We start from the raw sequence: 21,069 nt of genomic DNA on the forward strand, positions 1-21,069 counted from the left end.
ATGACTCATTACAATATGTTATTAACAATGACTCCATCCCCTGAATCGCACATTTGAAGTTCAAATGTTTTAAAATTGATATCAAATTAAAGTTTGAAGACTTCCCTGCCAGAAAAATGATGGTATTCCATAGGTGTAATAACATATAAGAGCACACCAGACATTAAGCCTGATATATACAGTGGACAGGGGAACCCCAACATGGGGAATTCATTCCAACCTTTTTTACAAATGGAATCGTAAGTATTTCTATTCATACCAGGAGTGATTTGTTTTTATTTTCAACATTTCAAGACCCTACTCTTTATTCTCGTATATAGAAAATTCCCATTTCAACTATCATTTACTCAGGAAATAACTTCAGACCTAAGAGACACATTTTCTTCAGGGACTTGGTTCCGGTGAAATACCTGCTGATTGGCTTAATTAGTTGTGCGAGTCTTTACGTTTAACAAATTAAACCTTTAGGTCTTTTGCGCTGAGTCGATGAAAAGCCTGTCAAATTGTCTATGCCAATTGCTTGTTTAAGTTATCTTTTTCGTAGGCAGGCCAGTATATTAGGAACAACGAGAGAAAGTCGTCACTGAGTATTCGTTCGCTGTGGCTTGTGTTTCTACTGAAGGACAATAGTGATATGGACAACATACTTGAATACACAGTGAATATCGACAACGTGGCCGTTATCCTCCTTCCAACGTTTTTCGTCGGCAACAGAAATGGCGTATGGTTTTATTATAACTTTATTTAAAACACCTCAATTAAATAGTACTAAAATGCAAATGCAAAGTTCTCAAAAGTCACCGGTACATCGGGCTAAAAAAAATAAAACCGGCACCCAAGTTCGCGAACGCTTATTTACATGTATAATGAGGAAGTTTAACATGAATTTAACGTCTTATTTCAATTCATAAAAAGTCAATTTGTTACTTTTATTGATTCTGTATTTTGCATTCAGTGCAGTTTGTTAAATCAATCATACTTGTTTGTATCTTAACACAACACGCAGTCAAGCATTTAATTAACCACAAATATGCCAGTAGCATTATATTTATTATCACCCTTGGATATATGTGCTTACTTTTGTTTCAAGACAACAGATGTGCAGCAACTTGTTCGAAAAGCTCTATATAACATCGGTTCAAATAGCACAACGACAACTATGAATAAATCTGAGATGAATGACTTGATCCTGGATTTTATATACTCTGTAAGTAATATTGTACTATACCGTTATGATCAAGCAATGTAGATACATCTGTTGATTTGATGTTTTATGATTTCCTATTAGTATGTTGCTTTTTAATCATGTTATCATAAGAACGAAACAGCATTGTTAGAAAGAAATCCAAATTCAGCAGTGTCTTAGTGTCTGTAGTGACAGCAGGTATTTTTTGCGCCCTGACTTCAGCAAGAGAAAAAAAAGAAGCTTTGTAACTATTTTTAAAGCACCGGCTTTTATAACTAATGTTCAAATTGAGTATACACAACAAATACCCTTTCATTTCAGGAGATACAGGTATGTCACTGGTCACCCGTACAGACGCTCATGTTCACGGTCGGAGGACGTGGCTGGAGTCATGTGGGGTATGTGGACACAACGGGGAAGACTGCTTTCAACGCAGAGATATTTCCTAATACAAGGTTTGGATTCAACCAGCGCAAATTCAAGGTGTCTACTCTGGAGGTTGGTAATATGTTTCTTTGTAGGCTGTGTTGACCCTTTTTATGCCACAATATGAAAATCAATTCATAGCGTGACAAAGATACTATGGGTGGTAACTGGGGGTACCGGAGGATGAACATTGGTTTGGTTTTGTTTATTTTGTTTAACGTCCTATTAACAGCTCAGGTCATTTAAGGACGGCCTCCCGTGCGTGCGACATGCATGCGTGTGGTGAATGTGTATGTGTGTGTTGGGAGGCTGCGGTATGTTCGTGTTAAGTCTCCTTGTGATAGGCCGGAACTTTTGCCGATTTATAGTACTACCTCACAAAAGCATACTGCCGAAGACACCCAGCTGCACACCCCACCCGGTCACATTATACTGACAACGGGCGAACCAGTCGTCCCACTCATAATATGCTGATTGATGATACAGCTAATGTACTGACGTTTAAATAATTACACTGTCATGTCGGCAGCGTGTCGGTAGCAATCAAGTAGTTTCATTATATGTATGTTAGGTTTATTATAACCACTCGTAATGTTCCATGAATTGTTTCAGTTCAGTAAGTGAGGCTATCGACCTATATCGACCGATACAAGTAGCTATTAAAACACGTCTGTTGTTCAGAACAAATGATTTAGTGGCTTTTTATTTTGCTAAGATAGCGTGTCGGTAGTGGTGAAATCATTTCATTATTAGTCGGCCCGTGTACAATATATCGATTTTCATTATAACCTCTCACAAATATTAGCTTCCCAATAAGCTAAAAGGACTACCAACATCATTATTTATTTGTAAGCCGTTATAGAAACATTTTTAGATAGATGGGTTTGTTGAAGCTTGTGTAGTTCTGCTGAAAAATTCATTTCTGAGAGATCTACAAACTGACAGCTGTTAACCTGTTAGCTGTTGATCAGGTGGCACTACGAATTCTTTCTCATACGCACGTCTCTCTGATTTTATCGATCTCAAACCAAACAACAGCGCCGACATGCGTTCAATAGCAAAACAATGTCCAGCAACCCTGTATGGACATTGATTCATCCGACAGTATCGATCATATTTTGCAAACAATATCCCACATGGTACTTGTACGATTGGTGACATGACAGACAGCAGGTAACCAATCGCTACATATAAACAATGCTATCAAACCAATAAAAGTAAAAATTATATTTATATCAATATCCAATTCCCACATTATGGCTGGTACAGCGTCCAATTATAATACTAACATCCTAAGATGGTGGCAATAATATGTTCAAGTGAGGAGCAATCGACTTTTGGTACAAATGTACTTGGTAACATAAGCGAAGGATATCTAGGCTCACTATGATATACCGACCTATCCGGTTTTCTTGCTCATAAGTCCCCCGTCGGGGGCTTGGGCACTATGGTTTAGTCTGTACTCGAACATGATCTTGTTCGGGTAAGGTATGATTTATTTTATTATTGTTTAACGCTTAATATCCTACACTATATGACACTGGTACAATGTATTCCATACTTAGGGCACGAATGACATCAATTAGGATACTTTGACCTTTGTCTTACCTTTGTCTTACAGCAACGAAAAATATTGTCTGGCTCTGTGTCCTACACTACGTGCCACTGGACTTCATATTTGGGGAATAGATTCTCCTTAGTTATTAGTTTTTCCCGCCCTTTGTCCATCCGTAAATAATTTTCGACTTTTTCCTATAAACCCCTTAAACAGAAACCTATAGCCAAAGGTCAACCAAAATTGTGAATTATTAGGTCCCTTCCCTCAGGGGACTAAGAGGACAATGCATGTAGGGGTCAAATTGACTTAAATCTCGAAACTTTCTCTTAAGACCCAAATAAGGTAGAATCAAATACGTTTCATAGATGGATGGGTCTTAAGGTGCTTTACTAAGAAGTGTAAATTTAATGACCCTGGAGTTTCACGTTTGCCCCTGCGGAGGGGGTAAAATTTACTTTAGTATTATTTCAAGGATTTCTATTGGAATTCATTGATTAAACAAGAGGCCCATGGGGCCTGTATCGCTCACCTTGTTGGATTAGACCAAGTGTCAAAATAATGTTCATGTTCAATTCGTTTTATTTGTCAATCAAACAATGCTATATATGGTTATGGTGTGGGGATCCAAACTGCTTTAAAGAAATAATGAAGTCAAGACTTTCTAAGGGTCTGAAAGACCTCAAGAATTGCTTTTAGAACATCCATTCATAGCTTTAATACTAGAAGCGATTTAAAAGAATTACCTCTATTTCCCCTATGGGCCCTCGGGGGTCAGAAACAACATTAATGCAAAATCTGTTCCTCTTCCCCCAATGATGTTTCTGACCAACTTTGGTTAAAATCCTTTCATAACTTTATGACAAGTAGCAATTTAAAGGAATTACCTCTATTTCCCCTATGGGGCCCCGCCCCTTTGGCCCCTCAGGGGTCAGAATCATCATTTATGCAAAATCTGTTCCTCTTCCCCCAATGATTTGTTTGACCAAATTGGGTTCAAATCCATTTATAACTTTATGACTAGTAGCAATTTGAAGGAATTATCTCTATGTCCCCTATGGGGCCCCACCCCTTTGGCCCCTCGGGGGTCAGAGTCACTTTTTATGCAAAATCTGTTCCCCTTTCCCCAAGAATGTTTCTGACCAAATTGGGTTCAAATCCAATGATAACCTTATGACTAGTAGTGATTTGAAGGAATTACCTCTATTTCCCCCTATGGGGCCCCGCTTCTTTGGCCCCTTGGGGGTCAGAGTCACCATTTATGCAAAATCTGTTCCCCTTCCGCCAAGGATGTTTCTGACTAAATTGGGTTCAAATCCTTTCATAACTTTATGACTAGTAGCGATTTGAAGGAATTACTTCTATTTCCCCATTAGGCCCCGCCCCTTTGGCCCCTTGGGGGTCAGAGTCACCATTTATGCAAAATCTGTTCCCCTTTCCCAAAGGATGTTTCTGATTAAATTTGGTCAAAATCCGATAAGAACTTTTTGACTAGTAGCGATTTGAAGCAAATGTTGACGGACGACGGACGCCGCACCATGGCATAAGCTCACCGGACCTTCGGTCCAGGTGAGCTAAAAATTAGCAAGATTGAGTGACAGTTTGATGGCATGCACATGTTGGCACTGCCTGACCCCCAGGGGCTGATTGGCGGGGACAAAAATGGGTCAAATTAACTGAAATTTTAAGAAAACATCTTCTCAAGACTCAAATAAGTTAGAATCAAATACTCCTCATAGATGCAGGGGTCTTGACGTGCTTTATCAAAGTTGTGAAATTTACGACCCTGGGGTCTCATGTTTGACCCTGGTGAGGGGATAAACTATACTATAGTTTATATGGGGTAATTACATTTTTGACTTTCAGTAGTTTGATTTCTTTTGGAATCAATTCTTACTTATTAGAATTACAGTTTCAGAATGCAGTTTGATGGTATGCAAATGTTGGCCCGATTGACCCCAATGGACTGATGTGTGCGGAGTAAAAATATTTTAAGGCCCATAGGCCTCTTGTTGATCTTTGGATTTTTTTTTGCATACAATTTCACATCCAGTGGAGGATTGAAATTCAACAAATTTTCTTATTAATGAAATAACTTTTATGTATAATGTTTTGTATGTATATTAAGGAATTGATTTAATACGTTAGAGTGAAATTTTTCGAACGATTTACCATCTGTGCTTTACATTTTTTTTTTTATCTAATTTAGATACTTAATGATTCTTTGCCGTGTTAATGGGTAGTAAAATAATTATAAAAAAAGAACATAAAGGCAACAACAAACGCAATAACGGGGTTTAATGATAACTTAATTAATTTCTTCTTTCGAGAACAGCTTATTTAAACACATTATTCTGTGAACGCGAAAAATCAGTCGTCCTACTCCTATTTGGACATCATAGTGTACGTTATATGGTTGCGACATTCCTGTTGTAATAGCGTGAACTTCCAATTAGACGTATCTATGGTTTAATACTACTTAACTTTATCTAATTACATCTTGTATAATGTATGGTTTTGTTTGTTATTTGTAGTGGGCTCCGTTCGTCATTGCCTCCGACAACAATACCTACTATGGACTGTGTATTGACCTGTTAGATCACATTGCGACAAGTCTGAATTTTACGTCAGTATTGTTTTTTTTGCGATGGCATATGTTTACTTATTGCAAGCTAGTCATTGTTATGTATTCGAACAGCAAAATAATACAAGAGCCATTCAATGATGGAACTGCCATTGTCAAATCTGCAAATGTCATTTTAGAAAATCATGAAAAGGTTTTTTTTTATCCTTCAATCAATTATTAAACATTCATAGCGTACAAAAGGATACTTGCGTCAGGTATGGCGACGTATATCAATGTGTTAACATACACAACAGCATTGATAACAACTCATTAATAATATTCTTTCTGTCTGGCTTATCTCATATTTAATATGTCTCATATTTGAAATTTTCGAATATCAATTCCATAAACAAAATAAGGATGTACATTTAGTATATGCTGTATTAAATACTTATTGTGATGAACTTGGCAGAACTAATGTAGACTACGCCTTACGATAAAACTACATTTTATTTTCATACCGAACTGGTGAAATTGAAATAAAGTAATATAAGTACCCAAATGAGAACCGTATGTACCTATCCCCAATCCCCTACCCGTCGCTCCCAACCCCGTACCAAATATGAATATCTGTCTTTGATGATCTAACAAAAATGACATTCAGCCGATATCAAATGAGCATGGAGGAAAACTCCAAAACTCGGACGGTTTCATTGTTTTCTTTATCTCTGGTGAGCTTTTTTTTGTGTGCAAATGAAAGTTATATACGCAGTTTAAAACAGTAAAGGTCATCTATATATAACAATATCCAAGTATAACAGGCATACTCTTTTTTCCAAAGTAGCAAAATACATCGTAACTAAACATGTATTAAAAGGTCATCTGCCTATAAAAGCCCATTTCTCTCTTTTGACAGACATTATATATTATAAGTTGAAATACTGTGGAACACGTATACAATTTGAAATCTGGTATAATATCTTAATTATCTGCTTTCGTTATTTGAGGCTTTTATAATTCTAAAATTCTAAAAGACGAAACACATTTCTATCAAATTTAAAATATATTGTACAATACCAATAAATACCAGAGCGTTTGACAATTCTTGTGATTCAACCATCAATGACAACGATCATTGGAAAGGCGATTGATTACGTGCAGGTAGTCGTATGAAATCACATGGACAATTCATTACAATAAACAGAACGTTTTTGTTATATCGATTCGATATCGAATGTCCCTTGAATAGGAGTGTTATGCTTATGTGCACGGAACCATTTAATGTTTTGTGTTTGACAACATACAAAGGTGTCCTTTAGTGTTCATTGTGATTTTATGACCAATGACAAACATGCAAACTACCTTAGCGTAAGAAATAGAATTGTATTGTCTTGTTTTCTATTTCTAAATGAATTGTTGCATATTGACACAGATGGCAGCTTTAATACATGTATATAGGCCCAAGCAAAAGGAATGGAAAGTGTCCCCCTCCCCCTGAACGCAGATTACTCGAAATGTTATGGAAGATCGATTTTCTTACATATGAATCTTGCATAGGCAAACTGGTACATAGCCAGAAATAGGAAACACATGCATAACTGTCAAACGGGCCATCGGCTATTTTAAGAGATAAAAAAACTAATTTCCCGTTACACACATTTCAAATAATGTTTTTGTATTGTTGCAACTAAACATTATCTACCGTATATTTGTAATCGAAAAAGGTCATGTTATGCTTTGATATTTGTTTATGTTCAATATGCATACGATTATTTTAACACGTTGCTTTACATTTGAAGATTTGAGGTCGGTTTCCCTCCAGATAGACAGTGGGGCGTGATTAATTCCAATGGTACATGGACTGGCATGGTGGGACAATTGGCCAAAAGGGTAAGCAGTCATGCATAAGAGAAAAAACAACTGAACAACCAAAGCGAAGACTCACATAACATATAAGAAGAATTAATAGACTGTATAGTTGAACGTCTATCATTATTGGATAATATGAATGTTAAAATGCCTGGTAATTGTTTTAGATTGTGTTATGATGGCATTGTCGATCAAAAGCAATACCCATTTAGAGCCGAACGGCGTTAGTTAGTTATTAGTTCTTACGACCCATTAAGAATACAAAAGGTCACTAGGGCCACAAAAACAAACAAAGAAAGATGAAAAAATGTAAATATATATTGGTACATTCACGAATAGTTTAAGATAAAAAGTGGCTATGGTAACTCAAATCTTGTAATACAGACCAACAGCTTTTTTTAAGTTGTTCAGAAGTCCCGAAAAGAACCTTTAGACTGAAATAAAAAAAAACTTATTTTCAAAATGTTCTGTGTGCAAAGGGCCATAACCCCAGCAAACTAAAATACAATTTCTAATAGGGTTCCAAAAGCCACATTGGTATTGCAATCTAATTCCAATCTAGATTGTCATTCTCACTACGTTACATGTAACGTAGTGAGAATGACCATCTAGATTGGAATTAGATTGATCGGTATTGCAAAAAGGTAGAGAAAAGAAGTCGGGAAAAGGAATTTCTTATGTACGAAGAAACATAACTCTAGCAAAATATCAAAATATATATATAGACACAGGATATGGACTCTACTGTATTCCATTATGATAAAGCCTCATAAATATGTGGTTAACATAATGAATTAAGTATTCCAAATAATTAGACATTCCTATGTACAAAAGGGTCATGACCGAAGCAAAAAAATAAATCGACACGTGGTTCAAACTTGAACTCTAATCTTTTATGATTAAACCACATAGAGAATTACTATTTTGAAGCCTTTTCTACATGGTTCACTTTTTAGCTCACCTGCCCGAAGGGCAAGTGAGCTTATGCCGTGGTGCGGCGTCCGTCGTCCGTCCGTCCGGCCGTCTGGCGTCAACTTTTTCATTAAAACAACTTCTTCTTAATAACCAAGAGACCCAGGGACTTGATATTGGGCCTGTAGCATGCTGGGGTAAAGGGCTACAAAGTTTGTTCAAATAAATGACCTTGACCTTCATTCAAAGGTCACATGGGCCAAATAGGCTATAATCTTCAAACGACTTCTTCTCAATACCCAAGAGGCCCAGGGACATGGTATTGGGCATGTAGCATCCTGGAGTGAAGGGCTACACATTTTGTTCAAATAAATGACCTTGACCTTCATTCAAGATCACATGGGTAAATTAGGCTATAATCTTCAAACGACTTCTTCTCAATAACCGAGAGACCCAGGGATTTGATATTGGGCCTGTAGCATGCTGGGGTAAAGGGCTACAAAGTTTGTTCAAATAAATGACCTTGGCCTTCATTCAAGGTCATATGGGTCAAATAGACTAAAATCTTCAACCAACTTCTTCTTAATAACCAAGAAGCCTAGGGACTTGATATTGGGCCGGTAGCATGCTCGGATGAATGACTACAAAGTTTGTTCAAATAAATGACCTTGACCTTCATTCAAGGTCACATGGGCAAATAGGCTATACTCTTCAAATGACTTCTTAATAACCAAGAGGCCCAGGGTCTTGATATTAGGCTTGTAGCATGCTGGGCTGAAGGGCTACCAAGTTTGTTCAAATGAATGACCTTGACCTACATTCAAGGTCACAGGGGTGAAATCGGCTTAAATCTGTAAACAATAATTTTGCAATAGCCAAGAGCCGCAGAGACCTGATATTAGGCCAATAAAATGCTGGAATGAAGGGCTAGAAAATGTATTAATATGAATATGAATAAACCTAGCTTACTATGATATTTGAATAAAGAGGTAATCAGCATAGTATCTGTAGAAATGGCCTCAATCAACTTCAAAGTTGCTGTATAGCCAGATGAGCGATACAGGCCGATTGGGCCTCTTGTTGTAATTCTCAGCTTCCTTGTGCATTTATTATATCTTGACATTCTCATCAGATGCGTATCAAGTGCATAACAAACCGAAAATATGAATGCTAGAATAAGATGGAGAGGAAAACAGAGGGGCACAACTCTATCAAATAAGTAATGTGATTTCCAATCTAATTAAAATCTAGAATGAGCATCTACAAAAACTGTATATTACTATGGTAAACGGAGGCCTCTTCAGAAGTGAAAATCTAGATATTGTTAGATTAAGATGAATATTAGCACGTACGGTCTGAGATATGCCGAACAACATAGTAAAAGCTAAATTGCTATGGTTTAATTTTAGAATTTATATATAGGTAAGAGGGATGATGAACATAATGGTACAACTTCGGGGGAGTTGGGGGAGGGAGTATCTGTTATGCTCCCCATTACAATCTTTACTTGCTTTATTAGTCCCCTGTCGTTTGAAAAACGGGGCGACTTTAGGTTTACCCTCCGTCCGTCTGTCTGTCTGTCCGTCCGTCCGTCTGTCTGTCACGCAACAGTTGTCCGGACAACTACTTCTAAAGTACTACTCCGATTTTAACGAAACTTAGTATACATGATCAGTATAACATGTAGTTGTGCATCCCACATTTTTTTCCCCGAAAACATTTTTTTCTTCAAAATGACCGTCGGCTTCTCATTGGTTGAGGCTTGTCCGGACAACTCCTCTTAAAGTACTACTCCGATTTTAATGAAACTTGGTATGCCTTATCAGTATAACATGTAGTTGTGCATCCGACATTTTTTTTCGAAAAAAAACATTTTTCAAAATGGCCGCCGGCTTCTCATTGGTTGAGGCTTGTCTGGACAACTGCTCTTAAAGTACTACTCCGATTTTAACGAAACTTGGTATACATGATCAGTATAACATGTAGTTGTGCATCCCACATTTTTTTTCCGAAATTTTTTTTTTCAAAATGACCGCCGGCTTCTCATTGGTTGAGGCTTGTCCGGACAACTCCTCTTAAAGTACTACTCCGATTTTAATGAAACTTGGTATGCCTTATCAGTATAACATGTAGTTGTGCATCCCACATTTTTTTTCGAAAAAAACATTTTTCAAAATGGCCGCCGGCTTCTCATTGGTTGAGGCTTGTCCGGACAACTCCTAAAGTACTACTCCAATTTTAACGAAACTTGGTATACATTATCAGAAAAACATGCAGTTGTGCATTTTTTTTTTTTTTTTTTAATATTTTTCAAAATGGCCGCCGGCTTGTCCGGACAACTCCTCCTAAAGTACTGCTCCAATTACAACGAAACTTTGTATACATGATCAGTATAACAGTTTAAAAATGGGAAATGAACAGGTGCACTCCTAGGTCAGGCAGGGGACTTTGTATTGTTGTTGCAATACTATCCATCCTTGTTTAATTTCGAATGCTCATCACCACTTTACACGTCATAAGGGCCATAATGGTAAACTAAAAACGGTATGGAGCAAAGCAACAATAAACGAAATATGTACAGATATGTGGGTTCAAACACGTACATACTTCAAAGATAAATGTTTTGGTAAGTCATATCTTTTGGATCAAGGATGACGGCTTTCGGATAGTTCATCATTCGTGTATGGTAAATGTTTCGAATAGGCTGGCGTTTGCATGTTACATGGTTATAGAAACTATTTTATAACAATCCAATCCAATACGATGTGCTCAACGGTAAATAGCATATTACATGCGATACGCCTCAATAAGTAAACAAACATTATAGACGTATGAGAATGTATGACTCTAAATGACTCAAAACTGTCAACGAGCCTAAAAATATTAAAATCGTTTCATTTCAATCTTGTGTTAAATACAGGAAATCGATATCGTAGCTGCCCCACTGACGACACAAGCCCAGCGCGAGGAGGTAATGGATTTCACCTACTCGTTTTATATGGACTACACCACAATTCTAATGAAGAAAACAGATCCAAATCTAACAAAATGGCGGACTCTTATAGATCCGTTCAGTGAAGTACTTCTGTTATGTGTTTGTATTTCCATTCCGGTGGTGTCCCTTTTGCTTTTTCTGTTCGAGCGATTCAGTCCGTGTTGTGTTGGAGATGACGATAGAGAAGAGAAAAGTGGCCTACACACCTACCAGGACGCATTTTGGTATGTGTATGGGGCCCTACTCACACAAGGTATGACCAGGTCACGTTAACCTTCTTGGTGGTTTGAAAAGACTATATATGTCTGATTAAAAACGACAGGGAATGTATCCACACCTGTTCTGTTCATGTAAAAGTTAATAAATCGTCTCATTCTATGGATACATTTTAACCTTCTTTTTTAAAATCTATTTGGTCTATGGTTGAAAATATAAACTTTCAGATAAGTTAGTTTCTTCACCATATCAAATGTGCATGCTTTGCATTTCTCCCTAAGATGATATTTGTAGGGGGAGAACACCTTCCACGATCACAGACTGGCCGTATCTTGCTAAGCTCCTGGTGGCTTTTCTGTATCATTATGATGGCAACATATAGTGGCAACCTTATTGCCTTCCTCACTGTCAACAAAGACAAGCCACCCTTCTCTACTGTGGTGGACATGCTCCAGCAGGACAATTACCGCTGGGGCACTGTAGGAGGGAGTTCATGGATCACGGCATTTGACGTAAATATATCAGTAACACTGAAACTTAAAGTATGTCATCTAGGGATAATTTAAACTACCTTGCACTTCGTGATAACTTTCCAGATGTCCCCAGGTCTGCCAACACAATCGTCTTATCATACAAGGAAATTGTAGTTTACCTCCTTAAGGTTTCTATAACCTGTAACCCTATTCATAGTATGAAAGAGCTGTTAGGAAAAGTGGATATTTCCACTATATTAAAATATCTAAATGAATAGGTTGTTATAAAGTCTAGATGTCTCATTGATATTATTAGTAAGTTAAATAGAACTGTATCTTAGTATGTCATTGAAATGGAATATTGCATGCATATAGTTCAGAGATTGTGGAGTTCATATACTGTTGATATTTTCATGATAACAATTATTTCTTTCTGTTTGTCAGGAGACTCGCGCTCCCGATTTAATGAAGGTATGGGCAAAGATGAAGGAGTTTAATTCTTCAGATGCCAGTATTTTAAGCTCAAAACCTTCTGAACACTTTAAAAAGGTTCTTGGAGGTGGATATGCCTACATTGGAGATCAGACGCAAATGGAAGTAAAGATGGCAAAAGAATGTTCTCTCCTAATGTCGGATGATGAGTTCATGCCATTGCAATACGCCTTTGGACTTCCAAATTTTTCGCCTTATACAAAAATGTTTTCCGACGAGTAAGTATAACATTGGACACAATAATGATTAGAGCAGTATAGTATGTTCTATTAAAATTCGCCAAAATGAGGAAGCAAATTCAGCAGCATCTGGCGCAATAATACATTGTTAAGGTAAACGTTTAACTATATTTCTACCACAATAATTGAGTATTATTCAACTCCTAAATCATTACAACAATTGAATAACAAAACAGTTCACACCACACGTGAAATAAACTCTAAATACGTTTTTATTTGATGATTTTTAAGGTGACCTTCGACCTGAGACTATCTTTAACCACGTGGTTCGTTACGTTTTGATTGGCTTAACGAATCGCGAAATGGATGCTACATAAAAAGTAGTTCGCAACTCTGATAATTCGTTTTTTATATTAATTTTTACTAACTTCTTGCTTTCATAAACATGTGAAAAGAATACACGTTGTGACAAAACGGGTCATTTCGTCGTCAGTATAGCTTTTCTATTGTGACAGAAACAGGTAACACAAACTCGTGGTTGTTTTATATGGTATTTCATAAAAGCTTGTTCTTTTTGATAACTTTAGAAAATCAAGAGGTACACTGGGCCTGTATTGCTCACTTGATATTACAGCATTTTTTCAGCTGATCTAGTTCATGTCTGCAGATACTACGCTGATTACCACTTTATTCATATATCGAAGTAGGCTAGGTTTATTCATGTCAATGCATTTTCTAGTCTTTCATTTAAGCATACTATTCGTCTAATATCAGGTCTCGGAGTCGCTTGATTAATCATTGTTTATAGATTTAAGCCCATTTGACCTCTGTGACCTTAAATGTAGGTCAATATCATTCATTTTGACAAAGTTTGTAGCCGTTTATCCATACATGCTACAAGACTCATATCGAGTCGCTGTGACTCTTTGTTATTTATAGGTCATTTAAGCATTTTAGCCTTTTTGAACCATGTGATATTGAATGAAGGTAAAGGTCACAAATTCAAACAAACGTGCTTTTTATCCCAGCATGCTACAGACTTAGTATTAGTTATCTGTGACGCTTGGATATGATAAAAAGGTGTTTAAATGGAACTTTGACGCTGGACGACGGGCCAAGCTCAATTGATGTCCGGTCTCTATTTAATCTATACACGAGCTATTAACAGTTAATAATTAAGGACATGTTATATCCCTCTCGATAAGCCGTTCGAGGATAAAGGGAACCGTCTATACCCATCTTGCCAACGTTGCACCACCGTCCCCTAACTTCAACTCTCTTGTCTTCAATTTTTAAAGAAACTATCTTAGTTAAGGAACTTTCCTTAAATGCTTTCCCATGAGCAAACTCCAAATTGGAGAATAACCGTATCCGTTGGCTTTTTACGTGTTAACGAGATATTGGATAATCATATACGAAGAATTACATTTAATAAAACAAAGGAAGTTAATTTGAATATTCTTTTTCAGACTACTTCATGTACACGAGAGCGGGCTATTACACATATGGAAATCCCGCTGGTGGCCCCAGAGAAACTTCTGTGACGGCGAGTTGGTGACAGCAGCAAAAACTATTACATTGATAGATGTGCAGAGTGCGTTTTATCTTATTGGTATTGGACTGACACTGGCAACACTAATAATTATCATGGAAAAGGTTGCGTTTTGGTATCAAACAAGAGTGCCATGTCGGAGGTTAAACGGAGCTAACCCAGATAATGAGACGGAGTTAACTAGTGGTACCAATAATGTTCAATACATTGGTTCCAATTTCCATGAAATGAAAGATTAGTTTACGACAGTTTTGTCAACTTACTTTAATCACTCTTGCTGACCAAGATGGAAGCGCGTAAGGGGTCTTACTTGAGAGAAAAGCAGAGAAAATCCAATTGGTCGGGCAGATGACCCCTGCATTTTTATGTTACGATATGCATGATTATTGCATTTATAGCCGGAGAACTTCTGTCCTGCAGGTGGGCGTTTGTTCTGCTACCGCCAAATGCAGGCACAGTAAGATGCGACTAAACTTGTGATCTTATCTTTCTAGCAAATTAATGCTTCCTAATGTATCCCATGACAGGGCCTTTAATTGAGAATTCGACACTACGAGGAAAGCTTTGGTTCTGTCCCCTGGCAGAGAAATACCAGGGTCCATAGAAATCATAGTTGCTATACCTTCTTATAGAGTGGGATGACTGGTGTTCCCGTTGTCAGTTGTTGTGACCGAGTAGCGAGTATCAGTATCCCCTATCATAAGGAGACAAACACAAACCGCCACCTCCCAAAACCCACGATAGACCTTCCTTAAACGACAAATGCTGTGATAGGACCATTATCAACCAAAGCAGACGGCAACTAAATTTGTTATCAATCAAAGACGTATCTCGTTACCATGTTTTTTTTTCTAACGTCCTTTCAACAGCTCATTGTCATATATTTTGCTTGGTTCCTAGATATACCGGATTACTTGCAATAGAAAAGCAGATCGCGGTGCAATAGCGTTATCATTTCCGGCAACTGATTTTAAACTTCGTTTTACAGAATATGATATTATTGTAAGATTTTGTTTAATACCGTTGCAAAATAAATCAATATTTATATAATTAATTACTCTTAATTGAAGCAAACCTCGATGACACAGAGACAATCGCCGTACATACTTTTAAACCCTTTTTATTGCAATGATTGGTTTGGTTTATTTTGTTTAACGTCCTATTAACAGCTAAGGTCATTGCAATGATTTTGCATTTATCCTCATCCTTGCGGGAGTTGATAGTGATGCTAAATGTTCCACCAAGAATTTTTCTACTATACATTATAATCATACCCCATGCATTTTTCACGCTTCTTAGTAAAAACAAGAGGCCCATGGGGCCTGTATCGCTCACCCTGTTGGATTTGATCAAACGTCAAAATAATGTTCATGCTTAATTCATTTATACGTAGCTTTATTTGTCGATCTCGAACAATGCTATATATAGTTATAGTGAGGGGATCCCAACTGTTTTAAAGAAATAACGAAGTCCAGACTCTCTTAGGGTCTGAAAGACCTCAAGAATTGTTTTTACAACATGATTGTGTTTAAATAAACGAAGTCATTTAGGGTGCGGAAAAACCCTTAGGCCTATTTTTACATCAGAATTGTGTTTATTCGTTAATCTCGAGCGATGCTATACATGGTTATGGGTTTGAGGGTCACATCAACCATTTATGAAAATCTGTTCCCCTTTCTCCAAGGATGCTTCTGACTAAATTGAGTTAAAATCCATTCATAACTTGATGAAAAGTAGCGATTTAAAGGAATTACCTCTATCTACACTATTGGGCCCTGCCCCTTTAGCCCCTTGGGGATAATAGTCACCATTTACGCGAAATATGTTCCCCTTCTGTCAACGATGTTTCTGACCAAATTAAGTTCAAATCCATTTATAACTTCCGTAAACAATTCTTGTTATCGCTATTTCTCAGAAAGTATTGAATGGATCTTTCTGAAATTTCATATGTAGGTTCCCCTTGGTGCCTAGTTATGCATATTGCATTTTGAGACCAATCGGAAAACAACATGGCCGACAGGCAGCCATCTTGGATTTTGGCAATTGAAGTTTGTTATCGCTATTTCTGAGAAAGTACTGAAGGGATCTTTCTCAAATTTCATATGAAGGTTCCCCTTGGTGCCTAGTTATGCATATTGCGTTTTGAGACCAATCGGTAAACAACATGGCCGACAGGCAGCCATCTTGGATTTTGACAATTGAAGTTTGTTATCGCTATTTCTGAGAAAGTACTGAAGGGATCTTTCTGAAATTTCATATGAAGGTTCCCCTTGGTGCCTAGTTATGCATATTGCGTTTTGAGACTAATCCGAAAACAACATGGCCGATAGGCATCCATCTTGGATTTTGACAATTGAAGTTTGTTATCGCTATTTCTGAGAAAGTACTGAAGGGATCTTTCTCAAATTTCACATGTAGGTTCCCCTTGGTGCCTAGTTATGCATATTGCGATTTGAGACCAATCTGAAAACAACATGGCCGACAGGCAGCCATCTTGGATTTTGACAATTGAAGTTTGTTATCACTATTTCTGAGAAAGTACTGAATGGATCTTTCTGAAATATCAGATGTAGGTTTTCCTTGGTCCTAGTTATGCATATTGCGTTTTGAGACCAATCCGAAAACAACATGGCCAACAGGCAGCCATCTTGGATTTTGACAATTGAAGTTTGTTATCGCTATTTCTGAGAATGTACTGGATGGATCTTTCTGAAATTGCAGATGTAGGTTTCCCTTGGTGCCTAGTTATGCATATTGCGTTTTGAGACCAATCTGAAAACAACATGGCCGACAGGCAGCCATCTTGGATTTTGACAATTGAAGTTTGTTATCGCTATTTCTGAGAAAGTATTTAAGGGATCTTTCTCAAATTTCATATGTAAGTTTCCCTTGGTGCCTAGTTATGCATATTGCGTTTTGAGACCAATCTGAAAACAACATGGCCGAAAGGCAGCCATCTTGGATTTTGACAGTTGAAGTTTGTTATCACTATTTCTGAGAAAGTATTAAAGGGATCGTTCTCAAATTTCATATGGAGGTTCCCCTTGGTGCCTCGTTATGCTTATTGCATTTTGAGATCAATTGGAAAACAATATGGCCGACAGACCGCCATCTTGGATTTTGACAATTGAAGTTTGTTATCTCTATTTCTCAAAGTACTGAATGGATCTTTCTTAAATTTCATAAGTAGGTTCCCCTTGGTCCCTTGTATTGCATTTTTGGACCAGTCTGTCCTGAAAACAACCTGGCAAACAAACAGCCATTATCGTTAAATCTCAAATTTCTTATATAGCTAGGATTCCCTTGTTTGAAAACTACTGGAGGGATGTCTCAATTTGCACAGATTAGTAAAATGAAGGGAAAAGTAGAGAAAAGATCAATCTGACATGGAACCTATGAAGATCATTCAATGGTGGGCGCCAAGATCCCTCTGGGATCTCTTGTTAAACCCTTTTTATTGCAATGATTGGTTTGGTTTATTTTGTTTAACGTCCTATTAACAGCTAAGGTCATTGCAATGATTTTGCATTTATCCTCATCCTTGCGGGAGTTGATAGTGATGCTAAATGTTCCACCAAGAATTTTTCTACTATACATTATAATCATACCCCATGCATTTTTCACGCTTCTTAGTAAAAACAAGAGGCCCATGGGGCCTGTATCGCTCACCCTGTTGGATTTGATCAAACGTCAAAATAATGTTCATGCTTAATTCAGTAATACGTAGCTTTATTTGTCGATCTCGAACAATGCTATATATAGTTAAAGTGTGGGGATCCCAACTGTTTTAAAGAAATAACGAAGTCCAGACTCATTTAGGGTCTGAAAGACCTCAAGGATTGTTTTTACAACATGATTGTGTTTAAATAAACGAAGTCATTTAGGGTGCGGAAAAACCCTTAGGCCTATTTTTACATCAGAATTGTGTTTATTCGTTAATCTCGAGCGATGCTATACATGGTTATGGGTTTGAGGGTCACATCAACCATTTATATAAATCTGTTCCCCTTTCTCCAAGGATGCTTCTTACTAAATTGAGTTAAAATCCATTCATAACTTGATGAAAAGTAGCGATTTAAAGGAATTACCTCTATCTATACTATTGGGCACTGCCCCTTTAGCCCCTTGGGGATAATAGTCACCATTTACGCGAAATATGTTCCCCTTCTGTCAACGATGTTTCTGACCAAATTAAGTTCAAATCCATTTATAACTTTATGACTAGTAGCGGTTTAAAGATTTAAAAATCCGCTGAAAGTTATGTTTATTTATTGCGTCGTTCTACCAACCCCACCTTTTATTAAGTCTGAAATGGTTAAGATTGTGTACTTTTTCTCGTACCCATGCATGTGTTCGATGATGCTTATATATATGTCAATATGTTTTGTAATAAACCGTTGTCAATTCATTGTTATCTTGTTTTTCTGTATTTGGAATATACATAAATGCAAAGTTTTCCTTAAAAGCCCTAACTAATTAATATAAGCAAGAACATCGACTTTTGAATCAAATCTCTATTCCCCATTATGTACGTACGCTAAGTCATGGTTTTATAGGAGACCCAATAGTGCCGAGAAAGTATTAATCAATGTAAAAGAAGCAAGAAAAACTTGTTTTAAAAAATGTGATTAAATATTTCTATTTTAGATATTTTTTGAAAATGTGAAAAAATACTCCATTTCATAGTTTTATATTCCTAAAATGTCGCAGTCGACAATTTCATTACTTTATTTTATGATAGAAAACTGACTTTAAGCTAGCTATCGACCAAGAACGAGCTACTGATATTGCTATAGACAGTGTTAATGACAAGGATATGGGAATAATTGCGTGTACAACAACAAAAACAATGTTCATTTTCAACTAATACTTGAAACAGAAGTAAGAGTAAGCATATCAAGTCACAACCTGGTCAAGGAATAAGAATTGTCTCTGATTAATATCCAGATTGAGCCAGTTAAAGTAAACTTGATAAGAGCAAGTGAACTTTCTTGTGAAAATGTGAACTCGAAGTAAAACGGTAAAAGAAAGAAACTCCATGAAATCTTGAAAGCAGATATTTGGCAGAACGTATTATGAGTTTGGATTTATCACTAAACATGTCACAAAAATGTAGATCTGTGTGAAAAAGTTCAGTGTTTCAGATTTCGAAGACATGGAACTGAGTCACAATACTGCAGGTTAGCAGTCACCAAGGATAAAGTTCCCATTAAAAAATGGGACTTCACGGTTCACCAATATTCATGTCCAAACATGAGTTGCTGGTCGCCAAATTATCATAAATCTAACTTAGCATAGGAGTTTTACCCTTGCTATTCTTAAATCTCACTGAAACTGACTATAAATTACCAGGTGGTACCGTAGTAGCAACCATGCAAGTGATTGACGAATGCAGTGACTTTAGTGCCAAAGACGGTTTTATAATATTAAGACGAGGGTAGACAAATCTGAGCTTCGAAGTGATAATGAATTGAATAAATCGGCAAAAGTTCCGGCCTATCACAAGGAGACTTAACACGAACATACCGCAGCCTCCCAAAACACACATACGCACTCCCCACACGCATGCATGTCGCACGCACGGGAGGCCGTCCTTAAATGACCTTAGCTGTTAATAGGACGTTAAACAAAATAAACCAAAGCAAACCTGAAGCGTTAAAGGCCTTGTATGAGAAAAGTAGTGCTCATTTAAATATAGCTCAAAAACAGGCGTTGTAAAGTCTGCTCATAGAATTTAAAGACACATTTCATTTTCTCCCTCCTCAAATGACTTAGTGACGAGTGTCACTCGCTTGCTGTGCAGTGGTTTGTTTGTTTGTGTTTTACGGCCCATTGACAGCTTGGGTCATTTCGGCCCAAATAATATCATTTTGTTATTTATCGCTTTAAAATCAGATACAATTGGTCATTTTTAAAAGCATTCGTATTGTATATTTAGATCATTATGATAAAAAAGTGGTTAAAATAACAAAAATATATATGTAAATATAACGAACATACTATGTGCACTTTGTGATATATATTCATCGTCAAATAGAATAAGGTAAAAGACATCAAAGTCTATAGAATAGATCGATTTCTTCAAGTAGCTAAAAAATGTTTTTCGAATCCACGGAACTGAATCGAGTTTTCATATCCCGGACGCGAAAGTAATTACCACGAATATGCTTGAAATCGGAGCATTCTGTCAAAAAATGCTCCACTGTGAATTGAGCATCACATGCATGACATATTGGTGGATCTTCTTATTTTAAAAGAAACGAATGAGTAGGATATGTGTGCCCGGTACGGAGCCGAGAGAGGACTATTTTCTCTCTACGATCGTTCCGACTCGGAGTGGACGCTTTACGTTTCGGTTTGTTGTTCGTCTCGAGAGACCATCGTTGCTGCCATTTACTCTAGATGGCAGAACTAATTATAGGTTTGGAATCTATTTTGATATTTGTTTGTTACAGATTTAAAGCATGTTTTGCTTGGCGGTTAACAAGTTTGTTGCCTTTAATTCCGACATGGCTCGGAATCCAAAGTAATGTTATTTTGCATTTTTTTTTTAAATACGAGATATTCGAAAAACAAGGTTTTGTATGAGTGTAATCATTTTTAGGATCTCGTAATTGTAAACTCTGAGGGACAGACAGAGAGTCAGAA

At 37.1% G+C, this 21,069-nt stretch overlaps 1 protein-coding gene across 1 annotated transcript; it reads left to right on the forward strand.

The window, feature by feature from the left end:
- Nucleotides 1–470: 470 nt before the first annotated feature.
- LOC117342380 (probable glutamate receptor) lies at nt 471–16,297 on the forward strand. Its single transcript, XM_033904532.1, has 9 exons — nt 471–721; nt 1,091–1,207; nt 1,508–1,684; nt 5,702–5,793; nt 7,533–7,623; nt 11,435–11,762; nt 12,020–12,237; nt 12,643–12,908; nt 14,339–16,297. The coding sequence occupies exons 1-9, from the start codon at nt 635–637 to the stop codon at nt 14,658–14,660; spliced, it is 1,698 nt and encodes a 565-aa protein (XP_033760423.1). The 5' UTR covers nt 471–634; the 3' UTR covers nt 14,661–16,297.
- Nucleotides 16,298–21,069: the final 4,772 nt, after the last annotated feature.

This window comes from Pecten maximus, chromosome 14 (genome assembly GCF_902652985.1).
Source record: "Pecten maximus chromosome 14, xPecMax1.1, whole genome shotgun sequence".
In the NCBI taxonomy this organism is placed as follows: domain Eukaryota; kingdom Metazoa; phylum Mollusca; class Bivalvia; order Pectinida; family Pectinidae; genus Pecten; species Pecten maximus.

Excerpts from the sequence above, each read along its gene's own strand:
- LOC117342380 (XM_033904532.1), top strand. The coding sequence starts at position 635 with ATGGACAACATACTTGAATACACAGTGAATATCGACAACGTGGCCGTT. Across the intron at positions 7,624-11,434 it reads TGGGACAATTGGCCAAAAGG|GAAATCGATATCGTAGCTGC; the intron begins GTAAGCAGTCAT and ends TGTTAAATACAG. Across the intron at positions 12,909-14,338 it reads ACAAAAATGTTTTCCGACGA|ACTACTTCATGTACACGAGA; the intron begins GTAAGTATAACA and ends ATTCTTTTTCAG.